General features: G+C 34.2%; 2 protein-coding genes across 2 annotated transcripts; both read left to right on the top strand.

Moving 5' to 3' along the window:
* Positions 1–1,662: 1,662 nt before the first annotated feature.
* LOC140959034 (uncharacterized) lies at positions 1,663–2,863 on the top strand. Its single transcript, XM_073416745.1, has one exon. It carries the CDS (start codon positions 1,897–1,899, stop codon positions 2,800–2,802), a length of 906 nt encoding a protein of 301 aa, XP_073272846.1. The 5' UTR covers positions 1,663–1,896; the 3' UTR covers positions 2,803–2,863.
* A 6,332-nt stretch (positions 2,864–9,195) lies between these two features.
* LOC140965303 (WD repeat-containing protein ATCSA-1-like) lies at positions 9,196–14,702 on the top strand. The gene is made up of 9 exons (XM_073425479.1): positions 9,196–9,470; positions 10,116–10,376; positions 10,458–10,617; positions 11,942–12,120; positions 12,603–12,837; positions 13,373–13,527; positions 13,617–13,706; positions 14,336–14,407; positions 14,480–14,702. Exons 1-9 carry the CDS (start codon positions 9,321–9,323, stop codon positions 14,534–14,536), a joined length of 1,359 nt encoding a protein of 452 aa, XP_073281580.1. The 5' UTR covers positions 9,196–9,320; the 3' UTR covers positions 14,537–14,702.
* The last annotated feature ends 1,638 nt before the right edge of the window (positions 14,703–16,340 follow it).

The raw sequence follows: 16,340 nt of genomic DNA, 5'->3' as shown, positions 1-16,340 counted from the left end.
TCAAATGACGCATTCGACGTGAAGAACATTCCAGTTTTCAATGAATTTCCTAATGTTTTTCCCAATGAAATTCTTGGTTTTCCTCCAGAAAAGGAAGTAGAAGCTGAGATAGAATTAGTATCAGGAACAAACCTATATCCAGAGCTCTTTATAGATTGGCACCATCGGAGAAGAAAGAGTTGAAGCAACAGTTACAAGATCTTCTTGACGTGGGGTACATTAGACCCACCGTGTCTCATTGGTGAGCATCAGTGGTATTCATTAAGAAGGACAAGTCTATGCGACTTTGCATAGATTATCGGTAGTTGAAAGGAGTAACAATCAAGAATAAATATCTGTTACCACGGATAGATTTCTTGTTTGATCAACTACAAGGGACTTCAGTGTACTGGGAGATCAATTTACGGTCTTGATATCATCAGGTTCGAGTTCATCAATGTGATGTCCCTAAGACTGAATTTCGAACAAGGTATGAGTATTACGAGTCTTTAGTGATTCCGTTTGATTTGACAAATGCTCCAGCAGTGTTTATGGATTTGATGAACCGAGTATTCAGGGTGTATCTTGATAAGTTCTTCATTATCTTTATTGACGACATATCGGTATACTCTTGTAGCCATAAAGTGCATACATAACATTTAAGGATTGTCTTGCTAAAATTGAGGAACCACCAATTGTATGTTAAGTTGAGCAAGTGCGAGTTTTGGCTCAATAAAATTGTATTATTGGGACATGTCATATCCATGATGGGATATCAGTGGATCCTAACAAAATCGAAGTAGTGTTGAGTCGGGCACGATCAGAATCAACTCAAGAGGTAAAAAGTTTTCTAGGTTTGGCATGTTATTACGGGATATCCATCTCGGGATTTTCTCATATTTCCAATCCATTGACACAGCTTACGTGTAAGAATGTGCAATTCGAGTGGACACAAGATTGTAAAAATAATTTCAATGAACTGCGCTAATGTTTGACAACTGCACCAATTTTAGCCCTTTCATTTGGATCAGGATGATACATTGTGTACATTGATGTGTCACTTCAAGGACTTGGGTGCCAAAATGGTTATGTGATTGCATATGCATTTAAGCAGTTGAAGAAGCATAGAGAGAATGATCTATTTCAGGATCTGGAATTGGTAGCGATTGTATTTGCTTTGAAGATTTAGCGACATTATCTCTACGGAGAGAAATTTGAGATTTTTACGGATCACAAGATCTTGAAATATATCGAGAATGGTAATGAGTGAACACGAGCGCTTGGTTGCGAAAACAGGAGGCGGCGGTGACTGAGAAGGACAGTGCGTCAACCGAAGTGAAAGGAAATGATATGGGAGTGTTGAAGAGGTCAGGTGAAGGAGAATTTGTGAAATTTGAAATTTTTTTAAAAAACATGGTTTCTGGAGAAAGTCTGGGGAAAAAGAAGGAAGAATGCGTGACAAAATCTTGTTTTTTGAAATTAGTTATGAGACCATTTGCAAAATTGGTCTTTGTTTAACCATGCTAATGGTCCAATTCTCTAAAAGTTTTTGTGGGCCAAATGGTTAATGAAATGAAATATGAAAATAAGTTCGGTTGGATAAAAAAATTATATACGTGCATTTTCCCCAATGAACCAATACCTGCGGAGACATTTTTTTTACCTAAAAAAAAAATCATGTTAACCGAATCGGACCTAAGTTAGACCCGGAAAGAATTTGGGCCAAGTCCGACCCGATGGCAAGCCCAGACGAAAGGAGAAGAAACACGCAGCAAACCCTAGCAAAGCCGTCACCGCCGCCATCTTTTTTTTCAGAACATATATATATAAGACATGATTTCCCCATCCTCGAGCTCTTCTTCACCAGTTCTTGCCAAATTGGGGCACAGGCACAACGGATCGTAGCTGAATTCAGGTATGGTGCTTATATCGGAAGAAATTAATGGCCTGAAACTCAGAGTGTTCAAGTGGAACGAACGTCTTCCCAAGAAAACCAACTCAGATTCCGATGGATTTTTCTTCCTCAGAATTTACGAGAACATGATCAAACAAGGTCAGAATGGCGTGATCAGTAATGAATTCTCAATGGCCCCGATCTTAATCCCGTTCGATCTTGTTTACTTGTCCTGCCATTGCTACATCAGGAGATTATCCCGTCTGCTGATCTCGTACCCGAAGACGTTCCCTCCGGAGAAAATCGAATCGCTTGCTAAGAACATAGCTGATTTGATACTCACGGGTTTTAGATTCAAACGGACAACTTTTCGTGGGGAGGGGTCCAAACCCGTGATCGTGGTCGAGATTTACAGAACGAAGACACTGGACTTCACCCAAGTCGGATCCGACTCCGACGATTACTGGCAAGAAATCTACAAAAACGAAATAGAGAAGCAGCTCATATTTCATGAATGCCACCAAAACAATCTTGAAGATGGCATTGTTTCGGAAAACGGCGAGGAAGAAATGGGAGAATTGTCCAATTGCGATGAAATTTGGAAGCTGGCATATGAAAACGAGGTTCGGGATATACTGAGATCGATCAAATCTCGTATGAAGATTTCCCAGAAGAGAACTCTGAAAGCCATTAGAGACGATGAGCCAAAGGGTCTGTACGAGGTGAAGCCGAGAGTGGAGATGGAGGTGTGCAGAGTTTCAGAGTTAACAACGGAGGAATGCCCTGTTTGCTTACAGAGGTTTGGCGATGGCGTGGAGATAGTGGAGACGCCTTGCTCGCATGTATTTCATGCACAATGTATATTTGCTTGGTTGTTCAAGAATATCTCCTGCCCAATGTGTCGATCGAATTGTATTAAATTTGTTTGATTTTGATGCGTAAAAAAATTGGTTTGTACATACCAATCAAATAAGCAAGCTTTTTTCTTGATTACAAATAATCGTAACAAATATATATATATATATATATTTTTTTTTGTTAGCTCTCCTTCGAAATATTATATTCCTTAATTTGAGACAGATGGCAAGTTCAATCATCTATGATGATTCCATTGATGAAAACAGTTGCAATAAGATTATCTGATTTTGCATTTCATGGGTGGATTTTAAGTGAAGGAATCTCACTTTAAAATTTCGGGTGAAATTGAAATTAATCACAAGAATTAGTAAATATGAGTAAATTAGCCAAAAATGAATTTGAAGTTCACAGAATTTTAATCGTCCGAACAAGTTAAACTGATTTTAAATGACTTAGATCCGACCACATTATGATATAATACGGAATTTTAAACTGATTTCAAACATAACTATTATATTTGAGAACAATATATATTTTTTTAATTGAAAATTTGCATTTTTGGTTCTATATTTAGTATCGTTTTGCTATTTTGATTCCATATATTGGGAACCAGCCCGTGGTCAACAGGTCGATTAATCTGATCAACGATTTTGACCCAGAACCGTGACCGAAACAACCCTAAGTCAGTCCGGATACGATTTATGGCTAAAAATTCGTGACCTGCCTAGTTGGACGGGTCTGACCCTGCAGGTCGGACAATACCCGCTGGTTCGAACCGGACCCGAATCAGTGAGCCTCGACCGTTGAAAAAAAAATTCCGATTTTTCTCATACTTTTCACACAATTTTCTATCAATCTCTAATTCACAATTCTTTCTTAATTATCAAAATATCGAGTTCGAGAATCGCCATTTCTTTCATTCAATGTTGATATCTATGATATTGAGTTTTTCGATGAGGAACATCAAGAACGAGAATAAGAGGCTCAACAAACGCATCATCATCAAATTCAAGAAAGTATGAGCAATCCGACAACGCCTAAAAGTAAAAATATATCGGTGCCTCGTCCGACATCCGATATCTTCACTAAACATTTCAAAAATGTGACGCATTCCTTCGATGATATCCAAGCTAAATGCAAATATTGTTCGAAAACTTTCAAATTTCAACAAGGATGTGGTTTTAGAACTTTAACGCGGTACGTCGAGAAAAATCATCATGTGAAAATTAGTATTGATCGTTCTCAAACTCAAATTCCAACATTCTTTTCTCAATCGGGTAACGATTCTCAACTTTTTAAATTTTATGAAGCTAAATTTAGAGAAGAAACAACTAATTTTTGTGCGGTGGAACAACTTCATTTTAGTTTTAGTGGTAAACTATCTTTTGAAAATTGGCTTTCTATATTACAAGCCTTATATTAGACATATCTCACGAAATACACTCAAACACGTACTTAAAAAATTAGTCATTGAAAAAAAATTAAAGAATTTTTTAGTTTAAATAATAAAATTTCTTTGTGTTTGGATATTTGGATTTATCATTGACAAAGTAGTTCATATATGGATATTATATGTTATTGGATTTATAGTTCTTCAAACATTCAAAGTATATTGTATGTATATAGATGTTTTAATGAAACACACATGACATAAAATATTTCTCATTATATATTTGTTATTTTAGAAGAATATTGTCTAACTTCTCAAGTTTATTCAATTTCTTTTGATAATGCTAGTGCAAATACTTCTTGTATTAGTGAGCTTATTGAAATATGTAAATCATCACTAGGTGATAAATTTTTCATATTAGATACACATGTCATAATTAAATTGTGTGTTAAAGATGGACTAAAAAAGTTAGCATCCCATGTTCAACTAATTAGGAACACAATTCATTATCTATGGACAAATCATCAAGTTATGAAATAATTTGAAAAATTTTGTAAAATAAATTTTATGAGACATAACGGTTTGCACGAGAAGTTATAACTCGTTGGAATTCAACATATAAATTATTATTATCTTATTTTGAATATAAATATTTATTATGTATACTTTTTCATCGACATGTTTACGCTCGTGATATTTATTTATTTTCGAATCAATAGAAAATATACACTCATATTTGTGAAATTTTAAAAGTTTTTAATGATGGTAGAGACCAATTATTTGGTCTTTATTATTCTACTTCTCATTTAGATTTAACACATTGTTGCAACATCACATATATTTTTAGTGAACATATTAATCTAGTGATGATATTTAGTTCAATGTATTTATGTCATGAAAGCAAAATGAGAAAAATATTTTTTAGAAATTCTTGAAATATTTTTTTATGTTTTTATTTTAGATCATAGACTTAAATTATATTATTTACAAGAAATGTTAACATTATATTATGATTCTTTAGGCCCTAATACGAAACAGTTTTTAATATCTCATTGACTTTTTTAATGTTAAAACTCATTTATATGATATTTATAATGAATATAACACCAAATATAATGTACAAGTTGTTCCACGTGAATTATAATCCATTATTACTAGTAATATTACTTCTAAATTTACTAAATAACAACTTTATTAAAGGAACGAACGAAATGTCCACGAAGATTCTTAAGTTCCAGCCAAGAACTTAAGAATTATTTTACCACTATTTTTCATTTTAGTGATGAAGATGAGAAAAATTTAGACATATTGTGATGATATTCACAAAAAAGACAAATATATTCAATTTTGTCTATGATGACAAAATAAATTATAGCTAGCCCCATTTCAACGGTTGCAGTGGATCAAGATTTTAGCAGGAGGAAGTACATTGGATGACCGACATTATAGCTTAATATCGAAAAATTTGGAAGCTCAATTGAAACGTCTCTTACTTTTTAACTTTTAAATACTACTATTTTTTTAAAATCAAGAAATTCGAAACTCTCCTTGAAAATAACTCAACATTTAAAATCTTAAATGCATAAAAATCCATAAATCGTCAATCACCAAAATCATACGTCACTTTTTAAAATAATCGAAAACTAGACTTCAAAATAAAAATAAAATTTCTATATAAATAATCCTCAAAATCTTTACGTAAAAACTTTAAATACTAAGTAAGTGCGAAAAATAAAGTCTCTCGGGAGTGTACTGCCGGACTCAATCCACTCAAGTGTCAGCGCCTCCCTCAAAATCATCCTCACCTGCAACCATCCAAATCTGGTGAGTCTAACAACTCAACTCGTTCTAACCATACGTAGCAAATATACATATAGAAGCACATGCATTAAAATCATACTTTTATTTACAATAAGCTATCATAAATTTGTAAGCGTAAATAAATCATAAATCATTAAATCGTAAAGCTTTCCATCATCGTATATCTTTTTGGATGAAGTTTGATCATTAAAAGTCACTAGCTGTAATCATACCATTATGTGGTCGACTGATTAGTCTTAGCTCAACAAGTACCTGTGGGCGGGGTGTCAACAACTCTCGTCAATGGGCCGTGGCCAAAAATGAAAATACGATCGTCGAGCTCCCTCTAGGGCCTTCTCCCGTAATGAGCTCCCTCTAAGGTCTATTTCCTCACGATATCCTCAATCATATCATATATGTCACAATCAATTCACATCTTTCAAAATATTTTTTCTCTCCTATTATTATAAAATTTTGTGTATTTCAAAAATAGCATTTTTCGAGAAAAATCGTACAGCCTTTGCATATATCATAAAAATATCATATTTTCATCATAAACATTTTAAAATATAATTTATCATGCATTAAGATTCTTCTAGGACACTCTCAGACCTTTCGTACTACCCGAGACGTAAAATGGTCATTTTACCCCTGGACCTCGAACTTCCCAATTTTGAGTTTTTCTTACTTTTATTGACTCGAACATATCCCATAACATCATATAATCTTAAATTTGACTTCTAATATTAATTTCGATTTAATGACTTAATAACTAAATCGTGAAGCGTTATAAACCCGAATTAATTCCAAACTTAATATTTTCTTTCCAAACTTTAAATATAGCCTTTTCATACCTAACTATCCTTGCGAATCATGAACCAACCCCCGTGGACGGTTCGAACCACTTCTCCTTCCTAAGCAAAACCGAACCCTCTTTCTTCTCAACACTGATTGCCTCACCCAACCTCGAGCCACCACCGAGCCGTCCTAGACCAGACCCTAACCACGGCGCTCCAGACTCTATCCTATCCATCATGGACCATCACAGACCCCTGAACCATGCCTAGCCGCACGCCACGGCCCTTTTCCCTATATTCCAAGTCGCGAATCCCTCCTTCATTGAGCCACCTTCGTCCAAGCCTTAGCCCAACCTACACCAGACCCCTGACCATCCGCATGGTGCTCTTCCAGATCGCCCTGGCAAGCCCTTAGCATCGCCGCACCTTGGTTCCCTTCACGTCGAGCCGCGCGAGCCCTAGGTTTCCTAGGGTTTGCGTGTGGCTTCTCATCACCGAGCCAACCTCGTAGCCTTCCATGGACTCTTCCTAACATCGAGTCACGGACAACATAGTTTTCTGCCCAAGCCCTGGTGTGGCTGCCCATTTAACCAAGCCATCATGTCCCTATAAGCCCCATGGAATAACCTAGAAAACCCTAGGTTCGACTTCCATTATCCTTGCAAGTTTTCAGTCTATGTTCTTCCGTTATTCGACTCTCTTTTACGATCAATAAAATTTTCTCATTGACAACGTGTCCTTAGGATTCATATTACATATTATACATGCATAGAAACATCGAATCTTTGAAAAATATATGTCTAGCGTTAAATAATTTTGATCTAAATATCTTTCATGCTTTGAAACATAAATAATTCATATTATGGATTGAATGGTGCAAAAAGAAGGTTTAGAAGCGTGTCTTTGCGTAAAAAACGCTCGAATATTCGACAGTTGACGTGGGTTGCGAAGATGGATGAACGGGCGACGAAAATCTTTGAACTTTGCTCTTGGAATTTTCGAATTTTAGTGTGTGTGGTGTGTGAAAATTTCGACCACTAGGAGTCTAGGAACCATAATTTTGATTTATAAATTTCGAAAATTCTAGTGTTAAAAGTTGGGGTTTTATGATTTTTGGTTTAGAAATAATTAGGCCCATCAATCCTAGTTAAATTAGGTCATTAGGGTCCAATTAAATATAAATTAAAAGTTTACAAAAATCATTTTCAAAAATAATAACTTTCGGGCCTTTAAAAGTCTTTCCTTTGACTAAAACTGGCTTCCCGGATACAATCGGGCTCGACTCGTAAAATAATTTTGACTCCATTATTTTTAGAAAATTTTAATCATATTTGATTATATTATCGACCCTTAAGAACATTTATTGAAAAATATTTTCATCTTGGTCGTCCCTGGTCTCATTTCACCTGCCTATTCTCGAATATCCGGACAAAATCCTTAATTTCATGAAATCATACAACTTAAACATTTAAGCATATAAAATATATCATTTAAACATTTAAAATCAATTAACTAAAATAAACAAGCAATTTAAATAATTTGCATACATTCGGTTTACGTAGACTAATTTTTGGACGTTACATCAATGTTGCTCAATGATTGGTTAAAAGGTGTTAGCCAAACACAACATGATAAAAGTGAAGAAGGACAAAACGAAACTGGGGAACATCCAGAAAAAACGACCGAAAGAAATGCGAGTGAATGTGATTGAGCATAATGAAATGTAATTGATTTTTTTATATAAGAGTTTCTATAAGTACAACTGATAAGTGTCGTTTTTACATGTTTTAATTGTGTTATTTTAATTTATTATTGCATTAATTTATGGTATCAAATTTGCATTTTATCTTTTTTATTCATAATTTATGCATATTGTTCGTCCCTCACATGTTTGAGTGGATTTATAGGTGGACTTGATAAATAAAAATTATTGACAAAGTTGGCCCCCCCAAATGAAGAAGATTTGCTTGAAGGGAGCACAAGGACGATACATTTTACCCGCTCCAACGCGCCCTTTTGAAGAACTGAACATGAAAAACCGAGGAGCTCGTACTAAGGAAGTAAAATTCGACCGTCTTATGGTGACAAAATATTTTTTCTTTAAAAAAAGGTTGGCCCGGACCCAGACCTGGCGGTTAACCGAGACCGGACCCGGACCCAGATCGTCGATTTCACAATTCGACCTGTAATTGTCCTTGACGGCCGTGGTCAGATATTATAACAACACTCTTTGTGAAAAATTATTAAAATTATCAACAATTAAAAAAATATAATCAAAATTGCAAAATGTAAATTGGCGTCGGATATTAATATGAGGCTTGGGCCTAGGGCCGACCCAAATGTAAAATTCTGAGATTGGTTTTTTTTGTAAAAATAATTAAATTTGATATATTTTTTATTTGTATTTGTTTATTATTATTATTAATAAATAAAATACAAAGTACAGCCTGGCTTTTCTAGATTTATCAGCAATTTCTGAGCAAATTAATATCGATAATTCGTCAGTTTTGTGATTTTCGATTCAGTTTCTTGGCTGATTCGATCAGTTGTTAGCTGAAATTGTTTAAGTTGCGGGGAGAAGCAGATCGAAGATGCGAGGAAGATGTGGAAGGAGACTAGAGACAGAGAATTCGGTAACCTTCGCCCTAATTCATTCGTTAATCGTATTGCCAGAGCTCGACTTTCTTCCATTCAACTCTCCAATTACAAGGAAATCGTCTCCTCTCACCGTGGTTCCGTCGATTCTCTTCAGGTCCTTTCTCGCTGCTCACTTTTATTTCTTCGATTTGATACTTACTTGAAGAACTGTTGGTGATTATGTTGTGATTTTTTTTAAGGTTTTGTAGTTTCATCTGGTTTTCACTTGAAAAAATATGATAATGATGTCAAAAGTTGCTGCTGCTATTGTTTTTGAATTTTCGGGGTATTGGTTCTTTATGATTTATGCCCCACTAAAACTGAGCTATATGCTGAACTTTTTTGGCCGTATAATTGGGTTTTCCTGCATCTTTGAGGGCCATTAAAATTTTAAGGCTGTGAGATTACTATGATTGAAATGGCGAATCATTTTTTAATTTTTTTTAACTCTAACTGAAGTTAATAGAAACAAACATCCTATGTCTTTTGCCCCAAAATTCTTGCGTTTGTTTCAGCGAAGTATCACGTTTATTTGTTTTTTTTCTTTTTACGAAGTGCTAGATTAAAAAATTTGATTGGGTGGGTCATGATGATGAGTTAAGAGTTACATGATTTCTCACTTGTATTGTTGCTTGAGTTAGTGTGATTAAACTTATGTTGCATTGACAGTGCCTCTTTGAGCAAAAATATCTTTGTGATTTGCTGAAATGCTATGTTTTTTTCCTTAAAAAAATGTGGCCTTGTTGCAATTCAAGGTCAGGTTGATTTGACGGAGGGTAGATATTTACTGGCTGGTGCAGCAGATGCAACCGTTGCTGTCTATGATGTTCAACGTGCAACAAATTATGAGGGGGGTGGCCTGATTGCAAAGCACAAGTCAGTATTTGTCATTAACAAGCAGCATGAGAATGGACATAAATATGCCATATCCTCAGCCATTTGGTATCCAATTGACACAGGGTTGTTCGTAACTGGTTCTTATGATCATCATGTTAATGTCTGGGATACAAATACCACACAAGCAAGTCTTATTTCTTTTGTATCTTTGGATAAAATTTTGAATCCTTCTACCATTTTGCATTACTTAATATTTCTAATACAGGTTGTACAGAATTTTAAAATGCCTGGAAAGGTTTATAAAATTGCTATGTCTCCACAAGCAAGATCTCACATGTTAATTGCTACTGGAACTGAGGATGTCCAAGTTCGTTTATGTGATATAGCCTCTGGTGCATTTGCCCACACATTATCAGGTCATCGTGGTATGTAAATAGTTCTACATCACCTTGTCTAACATACACGAGTTAGTTACATTTATGCCTCTTTGTCTTCTTGATTTTGTCGCTTACTTTTTGATATTTTGCTGCCATTAACTTATACCAAGATGGTAACTTACGATAAAAAAGTTAGTCAACTTTCAGGATCATATTCTGATGTTACATTCCAAAGAATCTTCTTGACACTAACTTTAGAGTTTGACAGGAAAGTATGGATGTTGTTTGTGCATGTGTGATTCTCATATTGTTGCAAGTTGGTGCAATTGTGTTTGAGCTGCTTTATATTTGAGTTGCGTGTTACCAACAACTATAGTTTTTACCTAAACAACAAGCATTTGACACTAAAGTTTTTTCCTGTTAGAAACGAAAAACTAGCTGGTAGAGTGTTATTATGGCTAATCAATTGGTGACTGGGATTTCACAAATTATTTTAAATGATAATTTTCTCAATCCTGAATTTTCTGGGTGTTTTTGCATTTTGGTAATTGAAAATTCATACTTGACATGATTAGACTACTTCAGCATGAATACCAAGAGAAGGTAAACGCATAATAGCATTTCCGAACTGAGAGCCAAAAACTTGTCCTTCATAACTATACATTTAGATGAGAACTAATTTCTATTCTACCTCTGAATATGGTATATGCTCTAGTATAATTAATTTGGAGTAGGTTAGAAATCAGCAAAGTTGACATGGGGCAGCAGCAATATGATTTATTATTCCGATGTATGCTCCAGCCTTCAAGTGATTATCTACTTGTTAATTAAGAAAAGAAATTTGAATATTTCTAGTAAATCAAGACAACATTCTTCCAAACACATGAACTATCAATTTTGATGTATAAAAGACACTGTAGAACAAATCAGCCTTATTTCTAAGTATAGGAAAATTGTAGACTGGACAAATTGTTCCATATAATAGATGGTACCTATTTATATATTTATTTTTGCTTCTGTTCTTACACTACTACTGATTTCCTTAAACTGTCTCAAGTTAGTATATATATCTTTATTCAACAATCTGACTTTATGAGTATAGTGCCTTTTCGTTCTATAAGAAGCTAATGTTTTCGATCTCAAGTTACCTTTTCTTCATAATTAATTTACTAAACATAATAATGCTAATTGTGTTTAACTTTCTTTGTTTCTGCCACCAACTAAATATTCCTTGCTCTTCCTTCAATTTTGTAGTGAATAGAAAGTAGTTTATTTGTTGGCAATACGAATTCGGTGTTAGATTTTGTAGGAAATTCATGCATTTGATATGATGTGATGGATCTTTATTCATTATATTTGTTTGTTATTATAGATGGTGTAATGTCATTGGAGTGGTCTACTTCTAGTGAGTGGGTTTTGGTAACTGGAGGATGTGATGGTGCTATACGTTTTTGGGACATTAGGCGTGCTGGATGCTTTCATATTTTAGATCAATCCCATTCTCAGCTTGGAAGACGCCCGCCTCTTCTATCACGTACAACGACTAATAAGGTTCCATATTTTCTAGTACAAATACGCAAAACAATTGATATATGTGTTTTAAGATACATAATTTAGCCTGAAGAATAAGATGGTTGATATTGTTAACCTTTGCATGTTTCTATACTTGTGCTGTTTCTATACTTATTCTATTGTTTTAATTAAGACACCTTGAAATTTAGTTTGCTCGGACGTGCAACATAAAATATCTAATTTTAGCTGAAAAGTGTTCATGACAAAGAAAATTAGTGAAATTTCACATATAGGATAGTATTTTGCTTGACTATGATCATCAAGTTAGAGAATTTCATAGCAGAATGAAACAGAACTTCTCCAAATCTTTTCCTGGTTCCCGACTTCCTGTACTGTCTTAGGTATCAAAATACTGTCTCGTCAAAAGCTTTACACGCTCTATACTCTTTTTGCATCCACAGATATGGTGTGTCTTGTAACTGTGAAATTATATTTACCTTGATCTTTTTGCTTTTTGGTAGAAATCTTCATCGGCAGGACAAATATCGAATGCAAAAGTTCGAGCACCTCAGAGGAAAGTACCCAATGGAAATGCTTTGAAGTCCTATTCAACTGGGAGGATTTCAAGTCATGTAAAAACCACAAAACAGCGATTACATCCTGGAATGCTATCTAATTATGATCGTGCCACTGGCCATTATGGTGTTGTGACTGGAATAAAGGGGACCGACGATGGCATGTATCTTCTTACTGCAGGTTGAATTTACTGCACATTGAAGCCGAGTCTATCATTTATTCTCACTTCTACTGTTTTTTTCTATGATCCATTATTTTATTTGCAACCTTCACTTCAATTTTTTTAAATATTTTTGCATAGGGGCTAGAAAGACTTCTTGGTTCCATATTACGTTAAAACTTAAAGAATAAAAAATATTATGCTGACTTCCGTGGTATGATCTGTTACGTTATTTTTTCAATATGTGATGTGGCCATTAGAAACCTTGATCTATTTTTAGTTAGATTGTATTTTAAAAGTCCATTTTCATGAGGTATACTCCTATACATTGCTTTCTGAGGAATTTTGATATGCAGAAAGTAGCGCGACCTTAGGCTGAGGGTAATGCTCTGTTGCTACTTTTTTCCTTGTTAATTTGGATTGGCTTAGATTTTTGCACATGGGTCTTGTCAGTCATTGAAGTTTCATTTTGGATATACACCGCTAGATGCCAAATTTTCATAACTAATTGTATTATCATGGACGTTAATTCTTTATTACACCTTTGACTCTCAGGTTCTGATTCACGGCTGAAGTTATGGGATATAGAATCTGGATGTAACACACTTGTAAACTTTGAAACTAAACGTTTACAAAGCACGAAAGCTATACAGATGGCTGTATCTCATGATTCAACGCTCGCTTATATTCCATGCATGACCACGGTGAAGGTATACATCCTCTTCTTACATTCTACTGTGACAGTATCACCTTTTCAAATATATGATTTGTTGTGTGATTTATGCTCTCAATTTTTTAGGTATTCGATATGTGGTCTGGTCAAACAAAAGGGACTTTCCGTGGCCATTATGAAAATGTCAACTGCTGTTGGTACAACACACAAGATCATGTTGGTCTCTCTCCCTCCTCCTCTCCCTAAAAAAAACAAAACAAAACAAAACACCCCCACGACCATGTTATGTAATTCATCATATCTAAAAGGAGATAGCACAAACATTTGCACAGGATGGCCGCAGGTCCTTAACCAGAGAGAGAACTTTAAAAAGCACCCAGGGATGACTGTGCTCTGGTCAGAATTGTCATATTCGCAGAAAGGAATTATTCCTACTGCTCTGTCATCCTTAGTCATGATACGAAGCGTGTATATTTACTTTCTAGTTTAGGATCATCGAAGTCCTTGCTAGTTTCATCCAGAAGATGCCTAGCCCTTCTACATTCTTCAAGCAAATGAGTTATCTTCATGATCTATTTTATTTTATATTGATAATTATATGCTCGAGCATAGCTATTCAGATTTATAAAATGATGCAATCAGAACACTTGGTTATGTAGTGCATTAGTTTTACTATTGTGTAAAAAAAATTCCATGCTTGAGAGTTTGTGCACTATCAATGCAATTGTGTTATGCTGTGAGGAGTATCGTTTCACAAATGTTGGCTGTATTATTTTTTTCCTGGATACATTCTCATTGAGTAATTGAAAAAGAAATTAATCATTCGTTCTCTGCCTTGTTTGTAGGAGTTGTACACTGGCGGTAACGATAGACAGATCCTCGTCTGGTCACCATCAAAATTCATTTCTGATGAAATGGTAGGTTTTGTAAATTTGAATGTTTGATTTTCCGGTGCGACACCGAGCGATCCCAACCTTATTTTGGTGCAGGATGAATGGAGGAAAGGGCAAAATACCGCAGTTGATCAGGATAACTGGAGTGACTAAGGTTTGTTTTTATCTATTGGTCTTTGTTTTCTCCTTGTACATGGTAGCATCGCTTTTTCACAAAAAGTTTGAAGTTTGGCTTATAGATTTGTATAATTAGAACATGACTTCAATAAATGAGATGATACAGAAATCTTTGGCTATGAGAAGTGGTTTCTTAAGACAATTATTTTGTCAAGTTTTCTTTTTTCTTTTTTTAAAAAAAGGTAAAACAAAGTTATTATTTTATTTAAAAAGAACAGATGGACATTTTAAAACAACGTTCTACGCCTTCTCTCTTTTCAAAATAAAATTTCCACCAAAACCTACATTATATTTTTAAACATAAACGCTCTATTAATATTTTTATATTTATCAAATTGTTTTCTTACTATTATTATGATTACTTAATTAGTGTTTAATTTGAGGATCATTTGTTAAATCTAAATATGATCAATGTTGGTTTTCGTCGAAGTCGATGAGATGAAGGAAGGGGAGTATAAACTAACCGATTTGTGAGAACGGAAATTTTAAAGCTTAAATTTGATATATTCTCGAGTTCGATTAAGCTTGAAAATTTTTAATTTTTTTCCTCGATCTGGTTCCAACCAATGTTGAAGCTCGACTTCGATTCGAAATATATGGACATATCTTCGAGCTATTCGAAAATAAAAGTTTGAATTTTTTTAATTTAATATGTAATTATATTATATTAATAAAATATTAAAGTTTGTGAGCACTTTACAAACTATAAAAAAATAATTTGTACACGAGTTCGGTTCTAAAAAAATTCAAACATTACCGAAATAATTTGTATGCGAGTTCGGCTAAAAAGTTCAAATATTATCGAGTTCGGTTTCGATAATTACAAATATGATCGTCTCGATTCGTTCAAACCCTTTTATGTACAATCTCAAGGCTATCCCTGTGATTTAGAAATAAGCATTAAAAAAGGACAAAAACTTGTGTGAGACGGTCTCACGGGTCGTATTTTGTGAGACAGATCTATTATTTGTGTCATCCATGAAAAAGTATTACTTTTTATTGTGAATATCGGTAGGGTGGACCCGTCTCACAGATAAAGATTCGTGAAACCGTCTCACAAGAGACATACTCTTCAAAAAGAGGAGGCGTTATCATCTTGTTTTTGCAAACTAATGCAGCTCTCTATATATATGTATATGTGTGTGTATATGTATTAGAAGATGGATTGAAAATTAGAATCTACAAAATGAACTTATGAGGTTTATGTTTTAGACAGAGCAATACCCTCGAGATAAGTCGAATTTCGAGACTTATTTTTTCTAAATTCTGATTATTTTTTCTTAAAAATATTTTTAAAACGTTTTCACGTTAACATATATAACTATTGTTTTATATTTAACTTTTCATGATTCCGAAAAAATACTCTACTATTTTTAAAGTTAAAATAAAAAATATATATGGAATGGATATAAAAAATAAAAATGAAATATTATTTGTTTCCAAAAATTGGAAATATAACATACTAATAAAAAGTTATTCTAATCAATTTAAAATGTGTTTTTACATTGCTCTATGTTTAAAATTATTGACAAATTTAACTATAATATTTTGAGTACTTCCAATTTTAGATTACTTATTTTAGACACTGAGACCATTGAGGAATTTATTAAGATTGTGATGATACCAAAATCTCCATGTATTTCGGGTTGGTCTAGTGAGCAGAAATTATTCTTGGTGATTGGCCGATACTGAGAGATCCAAGCAGAATCTCGCCATCGGGAAATGGCCGAACTGAATCTTGCGCAGACGAACAAACTTTAGAGGGCATCATGAGTGTTTC

Source organism: Primulina huaijiensis, chromosome 2 (assembly GCF_012295235.1).
Source record: "Primulina huaijiensis isolate GDHJ02 chromosome 2, ASM1229523v2, whole genome shotgun sequence".
Taxonomy (NCBI): domain Eukaryota; kingdom Viridiplantae; phylum Streptophyta; class Magnoliopsida; order Lamiales; family Gesneriaceae; genus Primulina; species Primulina huaijiensis.
This window is presented reverse-complemented; position numbering and strand designations above follow the sequence as displayed.